At 32.6% G+C, this 20,158-nt stretch overlaps 3 protein-coding genes, 1 long non-coding RNA gene and 1 pseudogene across 8 annotated transcripts; 1 reads left to right on the forward strand and 4 right to left on the reverse strand.

Annotated features, from left to right (window-relative positions):
- Positions 1 to 130: 130 nt before the first annotated feature.
- Positions 131 to 4,952, reverse strand: LOC108346154 (inositol phosphorylceramide glucuronosyltransferase 1). Of its 2 annotated transcripts, none has more exons than XM_017585173.2 (10): positions 4,418 to 4,951; positions 4,166 to 4,286; positions 3,587 to 3,772; positions 3,275 to 3,438; positions 2,333 to 2,440; positions 2,059 to 2,196; positions 1,832 to 1,966; positions 1,248 to 1,518; positions 1,010 to 1,133; positions 131 to 514 (listed from the first exon to the last, which is right to left on the reverse strand). In XM_017585173.2, exons 1-10 carry the CDS (start codon positions 4,667 to 4,669, stop codon positions 373 to 375), a joined length of 1,641 nt encoding a protein of 546 aa, XP_017440662.1. In that variant the 5' UTR covers positions 4,670 to 4,951; the 3' UTR covers positions 131 to 372. The 2 variants fall into 2 exon arrangements, 1 of the variants encoding a protein (XP_017440662.1); XR_001833780.2 differs by having other exon boundaries at positions 377 to 514; positions 1,219 to 1,518; positions 4,418 to 4,952.
- An 893-nt stretch (positions 4,953 to 5,845) lies between these two features.
- Positions 5,846 to 8,728, reverse strand: LOC108344787 (uncharacterized). 4 transcript variants are annotated; one of them, XM_017583280.1, is made up of 6 exons: positions 8,659 to 8,728; positions 8,457 to 8,530; positions 8,247 to 8,316; positions 6,756 to 6,865; positions 6,301 to 6,415; positions 5,846 to 6,213 (listed from the first exon to the last, which is right to left on the reverse strand). In XM_017583280.1, the coding sequence occupies exons 2-6, from the start codon at positions 8,518 to 8,520 to the stop codon at positions 6,129 to 6,131; spliced, it is 444 nt and encodes a 147-aa protein (XP_017438769.1). In that variant the 5' UTR covers positions 8,521 to 8,530; positions 8,659 to 8,728; the 3' UTR covers positions 5,846 to 6,128. The 4 variants fall into 4 exon arrangements, with proteins under 4 accessions (XP_017438769.1, XP_052735027.1, XP_052735026.1 ...); XM_052879067.1 differs by lacking the exon at positions 8,659 to 8,728 and adding an exon at positions 7,076 to 7,235 and having other exon boundaries at positions 8,465 to 8,530; XM_052879066.1 differs by lacking the exon at positions 8,659 to 8,728 and adding an exon at positions 7,076 to 7,235 and having other exon boundaries at positions 8,414 to 8,516.
- Positions 8,729 to 9,773: 1,045 nt separating this feature from the next.
- Positions 9,774 to 14,017, forward strand: LOC108344843 (uncharacterized). Its single transcript, XR_001833591.2, has 3 exons — positions 9,774 to 9,931; positions 10,108 to 10,189; positions 13,631 to 14,017. It is a non-coding gene; the product is annotated as an uncharacterized LOC108344843 (long non-coding RNA).
- Positions 10,418 to 13,360, reverse strand: LOC108344841 (hypothetical protein At1g04090-like; annotated as a pseudogene).
- A 2,536-nt stretch (positions 14,018 to 16,553) lies between the features above and the next one.
- Positions 16,554 to 17,759, reverse strand: LOC108344317 (uncharacterized). The gene has a single exon (XM_017582775.1). The coding sequence runs from the start codon at positions 17,757 to 17,759 to the stop codon at positions 16,554 to 16,556; it is 1,206 nt and encodes a 401-aa protein (XP_017438264.1).
- Positions 17,760 to 20,158: the final 2,399 nt, after the last annotated feature.

A 20,158-nucleotide genomic window follows, 5' to 3' on the forward strand; every position in this document is an offset into this window, starting at 1 on the left:
TTATGAGACAAAAGTCACTGGTAAAACCTTGTTTAACAGGCACATTGTACCTTACAAATATATTAGTATATAATTATTGGTTAGAGATTACACCCACGTTAACTCAATGAATAAGTTTCAGTAAATGGAATTTAACCACGTAAAAGTGTGCTGAGATTCTATTACGTGTGATTTCAACAGAACAAGGTCATCATCTCAAAAATAACAATAATATTACAACAAAACCTCGAAAAAATACAACTACAATGCTAGAAGATAGACAAAAATTCCCTACATACATTTTTCACAAAAACAAGGTTACATATGTAATCTGAAAAAGGGAATAGATTATCGACCATAGTTTACATCAGTCACCACTTCCTACTGTCACAGTCAACATGGGAAACACGAGTTGCTGTTTCGAGTAATGTCACGTTCATCAAAGCCTTTAAGAAATGATTGGATAGCAAGATGTTCAGAAGCATATGTCATGAAAGAAGCCAAGATTATGCCACCAACAACCATCAATCCTAACCTGTTGAAAATAAATATGTAAACGTAAATTCAAGAAAATATTTCATAATAACTCAGATCTTTTAATTCCAAAACTACTTCTACATCCACTTCAAAATTAGAGAAGACACTTTAGAGTGTTTCGTTGATTTTCCACGATGGTGCTACCAATGTAATGTGTGATGATGCAAAGAAAAAGATCAAAACAAGATTCTAACAAGAATTAGAGAATGACAGGGAGAAAGAAGAAGCAGACACAGCAAATTGGGAGTTATTTTATGGTCTCAGGGATGAAAGAAAAATGAAGAGAGAACATATAAAATAAGATAACAAGGTGTTTCCCTTTTGCCTGGTTGAAGAGAAAAGTTTACTTTTTGAAACAAAAAATTCAAAATTTTCTCATTTTCTCTTCAGTTCAAAATGGACTAGAGTCAATGATAACAAAGACATGCCACTGGGACAGCTGAGTTTTAGGAAAAAGAAAAACGTTTTAGAAGTGTTTTGGAAAAGAAGTTACCTTGCAAACAAGGCAGTTATTCCAAAAAGACAAGGCAATGATGGAGCTGCAATGGCCAACAAAGCCATCCCTAAACCATAGTACCATGTAGCAACGTCACAAGATGACACCTGTCGCTGATGACCTGTAATAAAGAGAGCATATATGTTCATAAAAATATTATAGCAGAAAAAAGTATCTCAGTATCAGAATTAAATGAGAAACAGAACCACAAAAGATGCTTCACTCTTGAACATACGCTTTTCAGAATCATGATCTGACAAGGAGGATGCTACTCGTGATCCCACCATTTTTCCCCACTGATAAATCAAACGGAGATAACCTCCAAATAGTATAAAGAAAATTGTGTACGTCCACTCATACATCAAAAGCAATCCAGTCCATGGCATCACTTGCCGAGGAACAATCAAGAGGGATAATCCCAGAGACACCACTGCAACCATAAAACAAACACAGACAGAAACACCACCCAAATAAGCAGGAACCTTGTTCTGAGCGCCATTCAAGAGCTGCAAGACACCATAGAAACAAATCTTAGTATGTTCAAAACATATATAAATCTAAGCATTAAGTTCAACTTAGAGGATACGCATCCTCTCATTCAAAGCCATAACATGATCAGGTCATTTGATGATATGGATAGTCAGTTACATAGACATAGTTTCCTGTGCAGGAAAGAATGTTGGAGTTGGTACCAAGGATTTGGGAGGAAGCCCCACAGGAAGGGCATAGTCTTTGTCATTCATCAAATGATTTCATCATGTGGGGTCCTTGAATGGCAAGATGCAAATCCCCACCCAGAAGACAGAAGAGAAAACCAACCTGATGGATTGAATTAGTCGCTGATGTCGAAATACTAGTATAAGCAAGTGGCCCGTTTGATCTAATCTTATAATAAAGGTGTCTAACTTGATCACATACTGAGCTTCTAAAAAATGAACTGAAGTGCCCGGGATTCTACAGAAAATACAATTTTATGAGACTTACATAAAGCTGAGAGTGTTTAATGCTAAGAGATTGGACAAGAATATCAATCCATTGTAGCCTACCTTCATAAATGAACGATAGCATAAGAAAAGTAAGGCACATAGAGGTAGCAAAAAGAGAAATTTCACAAGAAATCTGTCTTTAGGATTTTGCCCCCCTCCAGTTCCAGGAAGTGATTCCTCAAGCTGTTCTCTTACATCCTAAACCATACCACCAAGATTAGAACAAACAAGTCAGTAATTTTCATATAACAAATGTGGTCTTTATAAATATGACAATGAGAAAATCTTTTATAACACATCAGAACGAAAAATGATAATTGACTTGCAAAATTACCTGCCACACATCAACAGGTTTCAAAAGCCAAGATGTCCACCAGTCCCAAGGCTTAAGGGGGCCCAGTGTATAGTGAATCACACGGAGTTCATTTTCGTCTACCATCCACTGGATTGATCAGCATGAAAGTTGGAATGTTAGGTAATAGGATTGAAAGATGAAAAGCTCTTCACTAGACGAAGCTATGGGGCAGGGTCATTGAACATACTCCTAAAATAGGACTTAATGAAGCAAAAATCTTAACAAGAAACTACTGATTTCTAAATGAAATCATTTTCACACGCCTATCACTAGTTTTAAAAATAAGTGAGAAGAACATTTCAGAATTGATTGCAAGCAAAAGTTTCTACAGACCACACATGCCTAACAAGCAAGCTTCAAACACTAGACAATAAGAAAATGCTATGATGACAAACCAATCAACACATAGAGTCCTCGATCCATTAATAAGCTCAGATTAACATATGCTGATTGTTACATTGGTTTTCCATTGGGAAAGAGCCCAACGTATGTTTGCCTACAAGCAACTAGTTATTACTTCATTGATTGCTTGCATGAGAATTTGTGCTAGTGGAAAACCAAAATACTGTAAAACTGCTACATAGACAACAGTGAATTTTTTATTCTTTAGAAGCACTAAATAAATCCTTGGTCAACATTAATAGAGGTCACTTGAATGCTATAATTTATTCCAATGATCACAAAAACTATCGGCTGAAAAGACAGCACACATGAAACAAATCACATCTGGACAGGCATGAAAGTGTAGTACTCTATCAGACAGGATAATCATTGATTTGTGCAACCAAACCTAGTATATCTTCCATTTCAATTGAACTCAAATGAGCAGATCCGGCATAATTAAGTTAAAATGGGGAATATATCTCTCATGCCTCACTGGCTCTAATTACTCATTACCCCTTTCTAACTATATTCTAGTACCTTATTAGCAAGCATGTAAAGACCGACATCAGCATTGTACAGCGTGGATAGTCGCTCCATTTCAGGAACTGGTCTGGTATTCAACACCTCAGGACTCAAATTCGGCTCAAAAACATGTGCATTGGGAAATCCAGAGAAATATGAATTGAGAAAACCCTGATCGCCTATCAAAAGGAGAAAAAACAGTTGAAAACCATTGTTAAAAAACTACCCAGTTTAAATTATATGTAGCAATATAGCAATTAAAACGAAAAGGAAAACTTCAAAAGAACAAAGTAATTGAATATAAAACCTCCCAGAAATTGATTTTACCTCCAGTGTAAGATGCAGTAGTTTTTATTTTGCTTATCATGTCATTAAAAACAGTTTGAGATGGCTCCACCACCATGACTCCCGAGTTCAACCTCTCAGAATGCTTTAAATTTGCACAGAATTTCACACACTTGAAAAGATCGTCAATATTTTTAACCACAATAGTGTCCGCGTCAAGGTAAACAACTGCACATTAACATTCAGAACATTCAGCATATAAACACCAATAACCAACACATTGTACCCCTTATGAGAGAGAGAGAGAGAGAGAGAGAGAGAGCTTAAAACCAAAACCCTGTCTCTTTAAGTTTCAATTGATTCAAAAGCAACTAGCAACCAACTGAAAATAAAAGAAGCCTTTAACTAAGTGCAAGAGCATATCATATGCTCTCATTTCAAAAGCAAGAATTTAATTAGAACAGCAACTTTAAAAATCATACTTCATTGATTGATAGTGTGAAGTCTATATTCAGGGAGTGCATGAAAATTAAACTCGCAACATATATGATAACTATAAGTCCTCCTTATTTTTACACTAAGATGATATACACGCATAAAAGGCCCAAAGAAAAATGTTACCTTTCTTGTAGTCAGTCATGTTAAATATTTTTAGCTTTGTATAGACACCCCAAAATCTCTTCGGACGCACTCGATTAGGATTCGCCAGTAAACTAATCAACTCCACTATCCACCCGTCAGCCTTCAAGAAATTCAAACACAAATCCACCAAATCAACAGTTAAAATCACAAAAGTAAGGTGTCAGCAGAAAGATAAAGTTGAAATTTCAAATCTTGTGGAAGACCCATTAAGAAGATGATGCTGATGATTACCCGGAGAAGGCTTTTGGCATAATCAGAGACACCATCGGAGACCAACACGACCATATCCTTGCTGGATCCAGTGTTACGTATTGATTTTCCCAGAACTCGAACACCCAACAAGAATTCGTCTCCGTACAAAAGAGTGACGTAAGCTTCATCCGTTCTCTTGGTCTTGGATCCCACACACCCTTGAAATTGAACACAAAATAAAAGTATGCAAATGATCGAACATAACCACCATGTAACAGTGTTTGGTTTCATTATAACTCGAATCCGATTCGCCAACACCTTCTCTCTCTTTTTTTTTCTGAGGGGCTCTGACTTGAATTTATCGTCGCGGGTTACACAATATTTGAAAGTTGAATTGAATTTTCCAGCTTTGCTTTTCTCCGTCGTCTCTGACCAGAACTCTGGCTGTCTTCTCTGGCTGCGTGCTAGCGACTTCTAATCTGCTGCTGTGAGTTCCACGGCATAACGCTGCCTCCCAGTCTAACATTTTCGAGGAAACCAAGAATAAATCGCAATAATTCTCAAAAGCCTTTTTTTTTATTCTTTAAGCCTTCCTTTGTTCTAATATATATGAGGCACGAGAAAAAAAATTGGAAACTAAACTAAAGAGAAAATAAAAAGATTTAAAATGTTTGTTTTTCAAAATTAATTCCTTTTATTTTCTTTAGAACTAAAAGAAAATATAGCCAAAAAAACTATAAAAGGAAATAGATTATTATATGTATTTATTCATTTACATTTTTTTAGAAGTCTATTTCAGTTAAGCAGTGTCAACTCTTATAAATTCTCTAACCTACGTTTGATTCCTACCTGTGAAAAATAGTAGTAAAAATTCACTTTACAGACAAGAAATTTCCAGCTCTAGTCTTCCAGAGTGGAATATGCAGCAAAACCTTCATAAGTTTTCGAAAGCTTGATTCCAATAGTGAAATATCTCTGGATAAATAACAGTACAATTGCTACTTCTAGTGCCTTTTTGAGTTGTGATTAAGTAATTTGCTTATCCAATGAGGTTTTTTTTTTCAGTTAGAAGTTTCTTAATTATCAATTAGAAATGATTTGTTTATTTTCAATGTGTGTGAGCTTACTAATTTGATTTTAGCAATTGGGCCAATCCATTAACCTATCATAATAGTCTCTGACTAAATGACTGTATAAAAAAATTATTTAGTTTGTAACTTATTTAAATAAGCAATGGAATATTATGGGTAAGCTTAAATGTGTATTTAGACAGATCTCAAAAATAATTATTTATATTTACAAATCATTATTGTCAGAATTAATTATAAAAATAAGAATTCTATTTGAATACAGTATGTGAAAAATGGTTTTCTGGTATTTAATTTTGATTCGTTTGACATGTGAACAAAATTATTTTTTACGCAATCATTTTTGAGATCAACTATAGCAATCATTGAAAAACCAGCATGAAATCAACTGTAGCAATCATTTGATATTTAAAATAATTTTGTTCAAGCCTATATAAAACATGAATATTCGTTGTTCTTAATTTAATATTAATGGTTGAGATGAACCAATAATACACAACAAGGGTTAAGACCTCTCTCGTACACTGTCATCTATGTGGTTGTGTAATGGCAATGGCTTCATCACCAAGATACATGGGTGCAATCATCTGAGAAAAAATTGGAGTGAAAACAGAAAAGATTAGCCTTGTGGTTAGTGGATGCTACAGATCTGCAGGACCAGTTTAAAGATTTTTTCGTCCTAATTGCCAAGTTAACTGATCAGCAGCTGCCATAGCACGAGATGCTGGACCGATGGAACCTTCATACCTGTGAAACTGAATGATGAGAATACGCAGACAGAATAGTGCATTGATGGTCGATGATAAACATACTGAATTTGAATTATATGCTTACAGAGCAACCAAGATGTATGCTGCTGTTTGTATAACAATAACACCTTCACCAGCGGGCTTTGACGTGTTTATACACCTTGCACTAAACCAGTTCTCATGAATTGTTGTGACCAAGTCTGTCATTCAAATTTCCGTAAATATCAGAAGATAAACTAAAATGCACCACTGTAGCAGATAAAGTTACACAGTTCATAACTATACATGTACGAGTAGAACACAGTTTATTATCTCTCAACAGTAAACAGTCTAAAACAAGTATCAAGACCATCATGCTCCAAGAATTGTACCATAGCCCAAATCTCTAAGAGTCTTAAACTCATATTACTTAGATATGTTGTAGTCTTCAGTTTCAGAAATTTCATATGTCCTTACGGTAGAGGGCATAAAAGAAGTTGAAAAACAGAAAGCCGCAACTAATTATATAGGCAAACTAAATACAGCTGAGTTTGAGCTTACACTGATTGGATCCAATAACGAAGAGCTCTGTATGGAGCTTATTTTGTTTGATGAAGTCCATAAAGTTACTCAATTCAATGGGATTAGCTTTTATTCCTTCTTGTGCAGCACTGCCAGCACCAAATAGCTCAATTGAGAAATTCAATATTTTTAGAAATAAAAAAGAAAATTCCAGCTAAAGAAGTGCCACACAAAGCAAGCATGAAGTTTAGGAGGCAATGTGCACAAATTTTTCAGAAACAAATACTTAAATCTCCTCAACCACATACAGTATTAAAAATTAAAAAGAGATTTTCAAACAAAAACACAAAACAACTTACAATGTCACAACTACTTTTGCTTTTGGATTAAAAAATATAATGTAACAGTAGCAGCTTTGCTGAATCGATACAGTGATATTAACCGGGCAGGACATTGCATTTGATCCTAAGGAATGAACCTGCTATAAACTACTGAAGAAGAAGGAGCAACAAGAAGAATCTGCACGGCTTACAAAGCACTGATTCATTACAACATGGCTTATGTTTAAAATATTTGACACTAGGACATCCATATATAAATATAATCAAATGAAACTAAATACAAACATGAAAAAAGATGTAATTGCTAATCAAGATTTAAAATGAAGCACTTTGCTCTCAATGAATAATCCCAAAAACGAGAAAATTAATTATCTATCAGCAAATGTATATTACCTTCTCAAAAAAAATAACTTTCTAAGTTTTACACTTTCCTTATGATAATGAGTCGTGCTGAGAACAATGAAAAGGGCAATCATTTTAATTTATATTATATTCTGAGAGAGCTTTTTAAATGTTTAAAAATTGATTACTTTTACAATGTTGATCTCTTTGACGAGAATAGTCATATGGAGATATCAGCTCAAGTGTCTGAGCCAACAAAAAAAAAAAATAGAACTAGTGCTTAATGTCCGATACATCGTCATACAGGTGTAAAGGAGGAGTCGATTTTGAAAACGTGTTTGATACTCTTGACACCTTAAGTACAAGGAGTATCCGTGCTTCATGAGGCTAATTTGGGGTACTTGATGAAGCATTCATTCAAGTACGTTTCAAGCAACAACAGTGGCCCTTGTTTTATTGTTCGAAGTAGTTCAGGTTCTTGGAGCAATAACAATGGCAAAATCTTACTCGCAAGGTTAACCCTTATCAGAGCACAACCAGAATATACAGTTTTTCATCCAAAATAGCTAAATAAACACTGGTACCAATGAAAATTTTTATGATCAACATAAAATGGTATTATCGTGGAATTCCAGGGTAAGATGGTTGATTCATAACTCGTACAAGTTCAATATGAATAAAAACTCATATAAACTGCAAGATAAGAGCTTCAATTATTTATACCATAGACTGTAGGCAACCGATTTGCATTGCTTATTCATTCCATGTGCTTTTCCATCATAAAGAAAAATCACACCAGATATAAAAAAAAAAAAACATAACAAGAATCAAACACAATCCTTCTTACATGGTAGATAACAATCGAGATGGTCCAGTGGGGTCATGGTTGATTAGCAAAGCAGCTTTTAACGGATGACCTAGAAGTAGTAGGATGTTTAGAACACGAGATAAATATCACCAAATTACAGTATTTACAAAATTAATTTTCCAAAGGGTGATGTAACAAAAGAATACATATGTGCATATGAATGTGGCTTGAAAGCAAAATCTAGCTAACCAGAATACCCAACGTTGGTAGAAGCCCACTTATCCCATGTTTTATGCACGAACGCCCAATCCATTGAGTCGCATCTGATAAAGAAAGTGAAAAAGGTAAACAAACAATTCAGGAATTAGATTACACTAACTTTCTTTGCAGTTTAACTCGAACAAAACAGGATAATTAGTCAGAAATAGTAGAATAGACATTGAATGAAAACCTAGATAGAAGAATGGATGAAGGAAGTAGAAACAGAGAGAAAGACTGAGTCTTGGATTCTGCCTTGTTCAATAAATAGTAGTTATATGTTAGGTTACAATCACTATTGTAAATTTTCCTATTATTTTATTAAAAAAATGAAAAAAATTATTAAAACTGTTGTTTTGGAAAAGATTTAATTAAGTTTTAAGTAAACTTGTACATTTTTATTTAAGTTTTATTTTTATTTTTTTAATTAATTTGATTATTTTTTTAGTTTAACTTTTTAACTGGTTATCTTGGTTTCTATTTTTTTTTTCATTTTATTTATTTGTTTTTCTTTATTAAACAAATCAATAAAAAGTTGTTAAACATAGATTAATTAAAATTAATATAAATATTCATTTTACATTCACACAGATCAATAACAGTAAATATATTTTCACCTTCTCTATTTAATTGCACAAAATACACCTAGTAGGCTATTAAAAAAAAATATGTTTGCTGGAACATTTTTTTTTCTTGTGTGAATATCTTCTTAACAGATATTTAAAAGATGGATAATGATATTTTAACAACATTTTTTTGACAACATTTTAACATTATACGTGTGATTATGTAATTAGTCTAAAATTACTTCACAATCAATAATAATAATCATAAACACACTAATATGAATCAATCACAGAATGACACGTAAATGATGTTAAAATATTGTCAAAAAAATGTTGTTAAAATATCATTATCTTTAGAAGATATATGAAAGTTAAAATGTTCTTTCCCTTATTTAAAACACATAATTTCATTCATTTTATTTAGTGCCACTAGAAAAAACTAAGACTCTAGAGTACATTTTTAATAATTAAATTTTATTGATAATAAAATTTTACTTCCTGTAGTTTTTTTTAATTATTGAATCCTAAAGTTTAATTTGTTATCAGTAGACATGTTAACATTCAGTATACATATGGATAAATGTATGCATAGAAAGGCACAAAATAATTTTTTTTTTTTTCAGAAAAGTTAAAACTTAACTTATAATTTAACTTGTATAAATATTTTCATATAAGTTTTAAAACTATGTATAAATGCTGGTGAAAAGGTTTCTTAACAAGTAACTTGTGTATAATTCACAAATTCATTTTACTTCGTGTAGAAATTACCCAGTGTACCGTACTGTGCTCCCACATGTTCATTCTTCCCATTCTCCCATGACCGTTTTCGCATGACCGTTTTCCCATGGACATCCTTTCAGGCCGTTCTTTCATCGCCTTCTTCCTAGATCAACTTTTCAGGTTATTCTTCGTTTTCTTAGATCGTTTTCTCATAGTCATCCACGTAGGTTGTGTAAAGTAATAATGATTCATTAAACTGTTAATACATATTAAGATGTGACTAGATCGTTATTAGACCAATTAAGGATAAATGTTCATCACAACTATAATAAATAAAAGTCTCATGTATACTTTAGGATCACCATAAGAGAGCGAACAAAGTTGGACGATGGACGACCACCGTTTGATCATCAAAACAACTTGGATGGAGTACTTTAAGTAAGAAACTTCAATCCTTTACCCTAAACATTAAGATTGTATTTCATCACCGAGCTATATAATTGATCATGGAGTGTTAATGTTGTTTTCATGTGTTTTCATATATTTCTCTCCTCTCTATTTTTTAACCTATTATTTTTCACCTTTTCTTTTACTAAAATCAAATGAACATTTATGTATTTATTTAGATTCCAACCCCCTTTTACACCAAAAAAATCACTGGTATGGTTGAAGGAGTAAAAACAAAATTAAAGCATATGATTAAAAGAAAAAGGCAAGGGTGGTAGAATATATGATACAGCAGAGAATGAGAAAAGAGAAAAACTGATGAAGAAGAAGAGAGTGAACTAGTAGCACTTTTCATCTCCTTCCCAGTTAGCCTTCCCCTTTGGACCAATTGGCCCCTCTTCACCATAAAGCTCAGTAGGAAACAATTTAAACAAATTCACCACAGATAATCTAACATACACAGGAAGCAGATCTATCAACTTGTCTATTTCAGAACGTGATTCATACACAATAGCAGGACCCCATTCTCTCATATACTGCAACCAACTTGGTTCTGCAATAGCTCCCTCACCAAGATACTCAGCAGCAACAACCTTGTATCTGCTGCTGGAATCCAATGTAAGTTTACTTCTACCTGCTTCATTCCTTGCTCCTATTCCAAGTTTGGATGCTCCCTGAAGGTAGCTCCCTGGATGAGGAAAACTTGCATGCCCATGCCTTGATGAATAAACAACTGCTTTATTTCCTTCAATAAACTCCAAGTTGAATGCATCCACCCATTCTCCACCACTGTGCTGTGAAAAAAATACACACCATAGTTCTCCTGTGAAGTTGCTCACACGAAGGGTGAAATGCTCCCAGTCACCAACGTGTTCACCAATCTTGTTCATCTCAATGTTCACCAACCCCACTTGAAGTATTCCAGGTCCGTTGAAGGGGCAAAATACCCACATAGCAATATCAGTAAATGTTCCTCCCAAAGCTGGTTTTAAATGAACATAAAGTTCTGCACTCTCTATATCTCCCTTCTTTACATTATTTCTAGCATCACTCTCACTAGGCAAATCTATCCAAAAAGCACCATCATTTGTTCCCCCACTTGGTAAGTTTAATCCCTCCTTATCTATTGCTTTACCCTTCTCACTGCCTCTTGAATACACAAGTGCTCCGTTTTTGAAAAACCATTGCACTGAGATGGCAGGTATATCTCATCAGGGTGGAAGTACACAGTGGGGCCGTAGTGGTTAATGAGTGCATGAACTTGGTCTATGTTTGGCATGGCATGTAAAGTGGAGTCAAGATTCTTCAAGCAAGCAATATCTTTCACTTGTTTATTGTCAGAATACGTGCTGCAGAAGAATGTCCCTACTGATACACCTCTACTCCACATCCCTCTTTCACATGGCCTTGTGTTCCAAACCTTGAATGAAATTTTCGAAAACTTTGAGTTCATGGATAGTAATAGATCACAGGTCTCACAAGTTTCTGTCAGATCGGCTCGCACGCATCTAACTTTTTCAACTTCAGGTTCATCTGGTTTGTTAGTAACCATTATGCCCATTGCTTTGTATCCCAATGGAGGATTTGGCAACCAAAAATAACCACTTCCATCATGTGGTGAATCAGCACTCCATATCAAAGAGTAGTTGATTGGTTTTTTTAGAGCTGGAGATTCTGCTTCGGGTTCAGAAGATGTTTCACGAGCCACAAGAACATGTCCTCTCAATGGCTGATCATTGGACTGGCAATAGTGACCAAGGCAGAAAAAATCATCTGGAATCTCCAAAGGTTTGTAAAATACAAAACCCTGAGATTTGCCATGTGAGCTTTTGCTGCTCCAAACCCTCTCAAACTTCCTTATTTTCAAAACTTCTAGGCTTCCAAGGCTTATCCTTCCTCCAGCAAAACCAGCACCTGATACCATAGCATTCACAAACATTTGATGACACAACAATAGAAAATCAAGTAGGAGCCAACATAATTTAAGAATTATTGATGTCAAGAATTCAACTTTTTTTCAAGATCTCTAGCACACATAAAAGACAAACAAACATCTGCAGAAAAATAGAAAATAAGAGTGTGTTTCCAACAACTACTGAAAATTAAATTATTTCAATAATTCATTATCATAAGATAAAATTTATTGAAATCATTATATACCCTTAAAACAACAAACCAAATCATCGATTGTCATCATCTGGGCGACTAGTCCGATCAAATCAGTATCGGTGTATCGCCCTTAGTTTCATTAGTCAGTATCACATTAAAAACACTCTGTCCACACTCCCTTTAGTGTTAAGGCAATAATTAATGATAAGGCAACTAATCATGTTTAACCCCAGAGTTAGGAAGTTTGGTACAGTTATTTATTATTTCATCATCAAAGATATGTTGTCTCTTAAAAACCTTTGACAAAATAGAGTGACACATAAATAGTTTCGAATCTCTTCCTTAGTCTAAGCTAAAAAGCTGTTAATATTGCAACATCAGGAGCTCTAGCTCATGAAAACATCCAGACAATTACTACACCAAGAAGGATTATTCATGACTATCAATTTGGAACAACACAAGAATAGATGAAAGATTAAAGGAGAAAAAAACATGGTCTAGTTCCTCGTGTAGCATATATCACCATCCTAAAAAAGTAAATTAATTGTGTGATTGATTTAAGGTTTGAAAATGTAAATATCCAAGCTTCAGCTTCAATATTGTATATGCCAAAAGAAACGCAGCTGTTATAATCCAACAGATAGCATTTATTGGATATAGACCGATTCTGAGAAAAAGCAAGAACAGCCATTAAAGATACACAAAAAACACACACCTTGTGGCCACTGTGGAAGAGGTGCTGGCAGAGAGAAGGGCTCTGGCTCAGAAGGGTAGGATTCAGGAACACTGTTCCACCAAAAACAGTCACAGCTAAACATCTCTGACACCATCACCAGCAAAGAAAGTGACAGAGATGGTTTATTCTTTAGAGTCCTCTCTCCACAACCAAAAGCTGGAAGAGAGAGGAGAATGATTTTTAATTTGTTGTTGATGGAAAACAAGAAAATGATTGAACTATTCTGCCCTCCTTTGTATCTTCGTTGACCAGTGACAACAAAAGAGGAAAAACATGCCGTTTAATTTTCTTTCACTCTTCTGTCTTCGCATAACCTTTCTACGCATTCTTGCTGATTCATCATCTTCATATATATATATATATATATATATATATATATATATATATATATATATATATATATATATATATATATATATCTTGCTTAACATAAACTCTCCACCCACCCATATAAAAAAAAATCAACTTTGTTGCATTTCACTTCTCAAAATATTCTTCTCTCAATTGGGCACAGTTTTATAAAAAAAGAAAGAATATTAAATTTAGGAATTAGAGTACATATTTACTAACTTTTTTTCTTAATCCAGTTATTTACGTGTAGTGAAAAATTCCTATGACCTTGGACCAGAACGAAGTGGATAATAATGGACGCGACAAGAAAAAGGGAAATGAAGTGGATGAAGGAAAAACAAAACAACAAACAGAAAAATGCGATTTGTGGGTTACAGTTGTGAAGTGATTGAGGATGTCAGCGTCAATTTGGATACGTGTCCCTGTCCCATCGTTGCGCCTCATAAAAAGCATATAATCGTAAACGACACGTTGCTTTTCACCATTAATGTATTTCAATTACTTTGATCAAAGTTATGTTCTATTGCCTGCAATTTCAACGGACCATCTTTGAAAGGAAGGAAGAGTAATGAAATAAGCATCCTTAGCACAAAAGTTAAGGTTATTGTCTTATTCAACTAACATGAAGGAGCTCATTTGATCTTGTATACCAGTCGAATAGGACATTTAATTAAGTTTAAAGAAAATGCCATAATTAAGTATGCTTATTGTATGAGTATTATTATATTAGAGTGCGTATTTTTATAATAGTAACTATTTACTTTATGATATCATTTGTGATTATTAATTTTGTATGATTAAATAAAAATATTAGTAATAAAAATGTGTATAAATATTTTTGGCAAATTTGAGTTTATTTTCTATTTTTTGTTTTTCTATTATCTGTGATGGATTGATCCAATATAATTTATAAGAAATACAAATATTGTTATAATTATATTTTATATCCAGCTGGAGTTTTCAATATAAAGTAGGTAAAATTTGATACCCATTGAGAAGTTTGTGCCATCTAATTTCATTATTTTCATAATATGCTGATTTTTTTTAAAGAAAAATTGTTTATTTCGTGAGAATGTATGTCCTGGTTAAATTCTATTTTTTAGCCTTTTACTATTAATTATGTTTTCAGTTCAATAATTATTAATGTTCTTCCTTCAATTTCTATTATTTTTTTATGAATCTTAATTCCTTTCAATCTTTTAGTTTATATTTCTTTTATCTTAGTACCACTCTATATTAATATACCAAAGTATTAAAATAAGCATCATAATTTAATATATTAAACACAATCAAAATATTTACATACATTATTTTTAAAGTCTTCCAGTAATTCCAGATTTTTACTAGTATTCTTCAAAATAAGACATTTAAAGAAAACAAAGATCTTAAAAACATGTATCTATATATTTAACAGTAAATTTTCATTTTCTACTAGCACATTCGCTACTTCTCATTAATTTTTCATACAACATTATTCACCTATATTATAAAATCTTAGCAGAAGAATAAATCGTAAATAAAAATAAAATAGGATAAGGTAGTGTAATTATAACAATTCTTTTTAATAAAAAAACTATCGTAAAAGTAATAAAATTTGTTTCCTTTGTTACAATCACCCATTATCATACATCACCAAATGTCTACAAAGTATACTCATTATAACTCACAACAAACTGACATTTGTCTTTATTTCTAAAAGATACGTAATTTCTAAAAGATACGTAAATTAAGTAAACTCAAAGATTGTGCATATATTTCATATGAGTTATGACTATATATTATGGTCGAACAACCTATCTTCTACCTTACGTGATAAGGTGAATTTTATATTTTCAAGTTTGGTCACTCACCAAAACTCTAAATATGAATCTCCTTCTATTTTCACAACTAGACATTTTTATCTATGAGTAGGATTCTAGAAGAATTAAAATAATTTCTTTATAAAATCAACATTAAATATACCCTAACTCAAAATCAATATAGCATTTTCTTCTTAAAAATATTTACACTGTCCTTATCCATATAATCAAACATATATTACCTTTCATTTTAAATTTATCTATCATTCACAGAAAAAAAAAAAAAATATATATATATATATATATATATATATATATATATATAAAATAAAACATGAAAACATAAATCAAGCACAAATAGAGGGTATATATTTATAATTGGTACAACGAAGTTAACACAAGATTTGTTGTTACACAAGATTTGTTGTTACAGCGGAATTACAAAAATTCTCAAAAGTGGAATGCGCATGAAACTGACAGTTGCATCTTTTATAATAAAAGTCAATCGTGAATTAATTATAATATTTTGTAGTTTAAAATACACACTAAACCTACAAAAGTATATTGTAAATTCCCCTAACTATAACAATATAAAAAATATTAAAAATCCAAAATTATAGTTTCACAAAATTGGAAATTTAAAGGAACTTAATCTATTTTAAAATAAGTGTTTTAGGATAAGAAAAGACTATTACCTTATTTCAATTATCCTATCCTTTGTTCAAAATGTAATTAAACTCAAGACTAAACGTTTGATTCTTTTACTACAGATAACTCACCCATTATGATCCTTATCTTATTTTTAGTCATGAACCTAAGAGTATTTTCTGTTATACAAGTTGATATATAAATTTAAAAAATGAGTATATAATCATTTTATTCATTATTAAATAATATTTTAGATAAAATTTTGAGCTCAATAAACAACTCAAACACTAATAAAAAAAATTAACATAATAAAATTAAAAGATAATTAAATATTTTTATTCTAAAAAAAATATAAGTTGAAATTTAGCTTTTAAAAAATTGTATGTAATTTGAAAAAATAAACTTTTAAACATAATTTATATCATACCGTATAATTTTGGAATGAAGTGTTTAATTTGATTATATTTTATTCTATGATGTACATATTCTCTTATTTTTATTATATTTTATTCTTATGAAAAATATAACATTGATTACTAATAATGAAAAAAATAAGAAGATTTAGATAAATAATTAAAGATGATGATAAAGAATTAAGAAAATACATTAATGTAGGAAAACAAAAGGGTTTTGGTTTTGGGTGGTTGCATAGAAGAGGTTGTGTCTGAGTGTTCTATGGCATGCATAAAGTGGAGCTGCTTTCCTCAATTCCTCAAATAAACGATTCATCGTAGGTCAGTTCAGACGACTCCGCAGTCAGACGACTCTTTTCATCTCCGTTATTCCTCTGCCGGTTCCCCTTCGCGCAAGTAATCGTTATCTCACACCCAAACACCGTTCCAAAGCACGAGAACGGCTCGCGGCGCCTCACCCCACGCCTAGGCGTCTGTACCACGCGCTGAGGCGTCTTTCTCACGTGATGCGGCGTCTTCCCCACGCGCAGCGGAGTCTTCCCCACGCGTTGCGGCGTCCTCCCCTCGCGTTTCGGCGTCCTCCCCTCGCGCTGCGGCGTCTGCCGAAGCTTCATCCGCTCCTCACCGTAATCCTCAAATGCCGGAGAAAGCTCCGCCCTCCACTTCTCCATCTTCTTCACCACAGCCTCATTCCCGCTATTCACCGACCACCCGTCAACCATAGAACTTTCGGCCGTACGCGGCGGCGGCATGGGGTACCACCCCTTCGCGATCGCCGCAGCTACCACCGATGTCGAGGGCCCCACGTCCGAAATGAGCGAGTCTTCGTTGGAGACGCCGCCTTTCCGCACACCCATTTCCGAATCCTGCTCATCGTAGCCGTAACGTTTCGCAGTCCCGCGGTAGGTGTAGTCATTGATGGTGGAATCGTTTTTCTCGTTCTGACAACGTTGCAGCGTCAAAACACTAGCAGTTTCCAAAGGCGAGTGCTTTTCACGGTCCTCCTCGGTAATTACTTTTTTGTTTTTCCTAGTTTCCATTAGTTCATCGTCTCCGGAGGAGCTGAGTTCGGAATAGAGTGGCATGTTCCGCATGGTGTTGTCGAGGAGGGTGATACCGATGTTGAGATTTCCCCGGGGGCGACCGGAGGGGCGGAGAATCTGGAGCGCGACAAAGCGGGGCTTTGGTTTCCGGCTTTTGGGGAGGAGGTTGGAGACGTGAACGGCGACGGTGCCGATGAGGACGGGGCTTAGCCATGTCTGAGCGTAGATTTCCATCATGATGACTGCGTTGTCGGAATTGAGGAGGTGGTCATCAACGCGGAACACGAACTTCTCGTCCCACGTGGGGTTGGTGTTACCCTCATGGTCAACTTGGGTGGTAAGTCTGCGGTCTGGGTGGACCCAGCCCACAGCGTAAGCCCGAACGGGTTTGGAGACCTGGGGTAGATCTTGGGCCGAAATCACATTGATTTCTATGAGCTGGTATGGTCCAATCTGGGCCATGATTTTTGGAAGCTTCGACGGAACGGGACGGAGAAGATGGTGCTGCTACGGTGATCACACTACCACTCAGTCACTCTTTGCGTCGATGCAAAACTCTCTCTCATCGCTTGTTCTTATATAGTTTTGCCTCGTGAGCGCGTGGCTGCCATTCCAGACACATGCGAAGGTTACTTTTGTTTGTCAGACTTACTGGATCATATCACAATACAGGTGTGTCTTCTTTCATGCGCTGGGAAGAGAAAACCGAAAAAACAAAATTTTAATAATCATTAATTTTAAGATTAGGTTGCCTTGGAAGCTTCTTCAAAATGCATCATTTTTACAATTTTTAGCCAAAGCTTCTCTTATTAAATTATTTTGTAATCAAAATTTAGCTAGTTTTAATTATTTTTATTTAAGAAAATATTCAACTATTTGCTATTTCATTTCCAATTATTGTTTCAAAAGTTCGTGTTCCAATATAGGTTTTCGTACAAAGTCTCCTGAACAGCACTGATTGGCTGTAAAGGTTTTTTTATTTGTGATTACATATATATGTTAATGTTTGCGAAAACTAATCCTTGTAATTACTGGACTTTAGTATAATAATAAAAAATAAAAAAGTTATTATTATCATTATAATTATAAAAAAAAATATAAATAATTTGTATATTTTATATATAAATTGTTTTTATTTATTTGTAGATAACATTTTACTATAAATAAATAATAAAAAATATTAAATTTAAAAAGACGTTAATTTAAAAGGTAAAATTCATGAAATAATTATTTTGAGTTTAAAAAAGTAGTTATTTAAAAAGTAAAATAAAAATAAGTGTATGAATCAAAAGAGACAAGTAGTAAAAATACATGTATTAGTGCTAAAAAGCTTTTTTATTGCAAAAAATTCAAAAAAACTTGGTTCCCATAATGTAGCATAGTGCTAAATAAAGTATCAATCCCAGGATTACGATAAAATCAAGTTTAAGAAGTTAAGAAAAATTCTTTTATTATTTACTATTTATTATTAAATAAGGTGGGGACATTTAATCAAAAGAAATGAAATTTTAAAAGAAAAAAAATTCTAAAATCTCTTTAAAAGAAGAAAGACATATAAAGTGAAATAAAATAAAAGAAAAGAAAAATCTAAAATACCTAAAACAAAAACTAAATCTGGTATTCTAGTTAGTATGATATAATGATGTATAGAGACACTAAACATGTATGATACACTCTAAAAACACAAGTGTTAATCAGATTAATCAAATAGTTAAAGATTATAATAAAATCTACAGTGATATTGGTACAAATCTCAAAAACTGAATAAAAAAGGAGTATAACAATCATCTAACTTTTACACATTGCTCATGGAATGAAAATATTATATGACTACTCTCAATTAGATCAATAGGAACTATTAGAAACTAACTAAACAAAACTAACACACTATAAACCAATAAAACTAAAAACTAATCTGTACAAATTACAATCAAAGTAAAATCAATTATCATAACCTAAACTAATTCAATCAAAAGATCTAATGCAACTCTAAACTATATCTCAAGCATCAATATAAAAAAGTATAACTTTTATTTATTATTTTAGCTTTTGCTCATTGCACCCCTTTTACTAATTATTTTAGCTTTTTCTGCATCCACTGCTCAATTCATTCACCCCTATAATTTCATTTCTTGATTTACCTACTTTTTAATTAAACTCTTTTTCTTTCACACATACATTTTGAATATGTATATACATATATATATATATATATATATATATATATATATATATATATATATTATTTATATTTATATTACTATGCTGAATATTCAAGTAATTAAAATCACACCAATTATAATTAATGTAATAATTATTTTATGAATTAAAAAATAGAAAAAATTACTACTTAATAATTTATTATAATTGCAGTTTATTGATAATTTTAATTGCATTTATTTTTTATAAAATAAATCTCTAGTATTTTAATTTTATTTGTAATAAAAAAAATACAGTATAGATTTATCACATAAACTTTAAAATAATTATTTTTGGTTTTTTATATTGTCAACACCCAATAATGAAAAAATAAAATAAAATAAAAAGTTATAAAAAGTTAAAACAATAATGATTAATGGTGGGGAAAAAAAAGAAAAAATTTAAATAAAATAAATTTCTTTAAAAGAATATACAATTTAATTTTAAAACTTTAATTTCTTTAAAAAGAATATATAATTTTCAAATTTTAATTTAGCTAAACAATCTAAGAATTTTATGCATATCTTCATATTCTCGTTGCTTTTCATACCCCTCACATAACAAGTCACTAGAAAATATTTTTGAAATGTGACTTTTTAGATAAAAATATGTTTTTAATACGATAATAATTTGAATCAATATTATACTAATAATTATAAGTA

This window comes from Vigna angularis, chromosome 6, assembly GCF_016808095.1.
Source record: "Vigna angularis cultivar LongXiaoDou No.4 chromosome 6, ASM1680809v1, whole genome shotgun sequence".
NCBI lineage: Eukaryota > Viridiplantae > Streptophyta > Magnoliopsida > Fabales > Fabaceae > Vigna > Vigna angularis.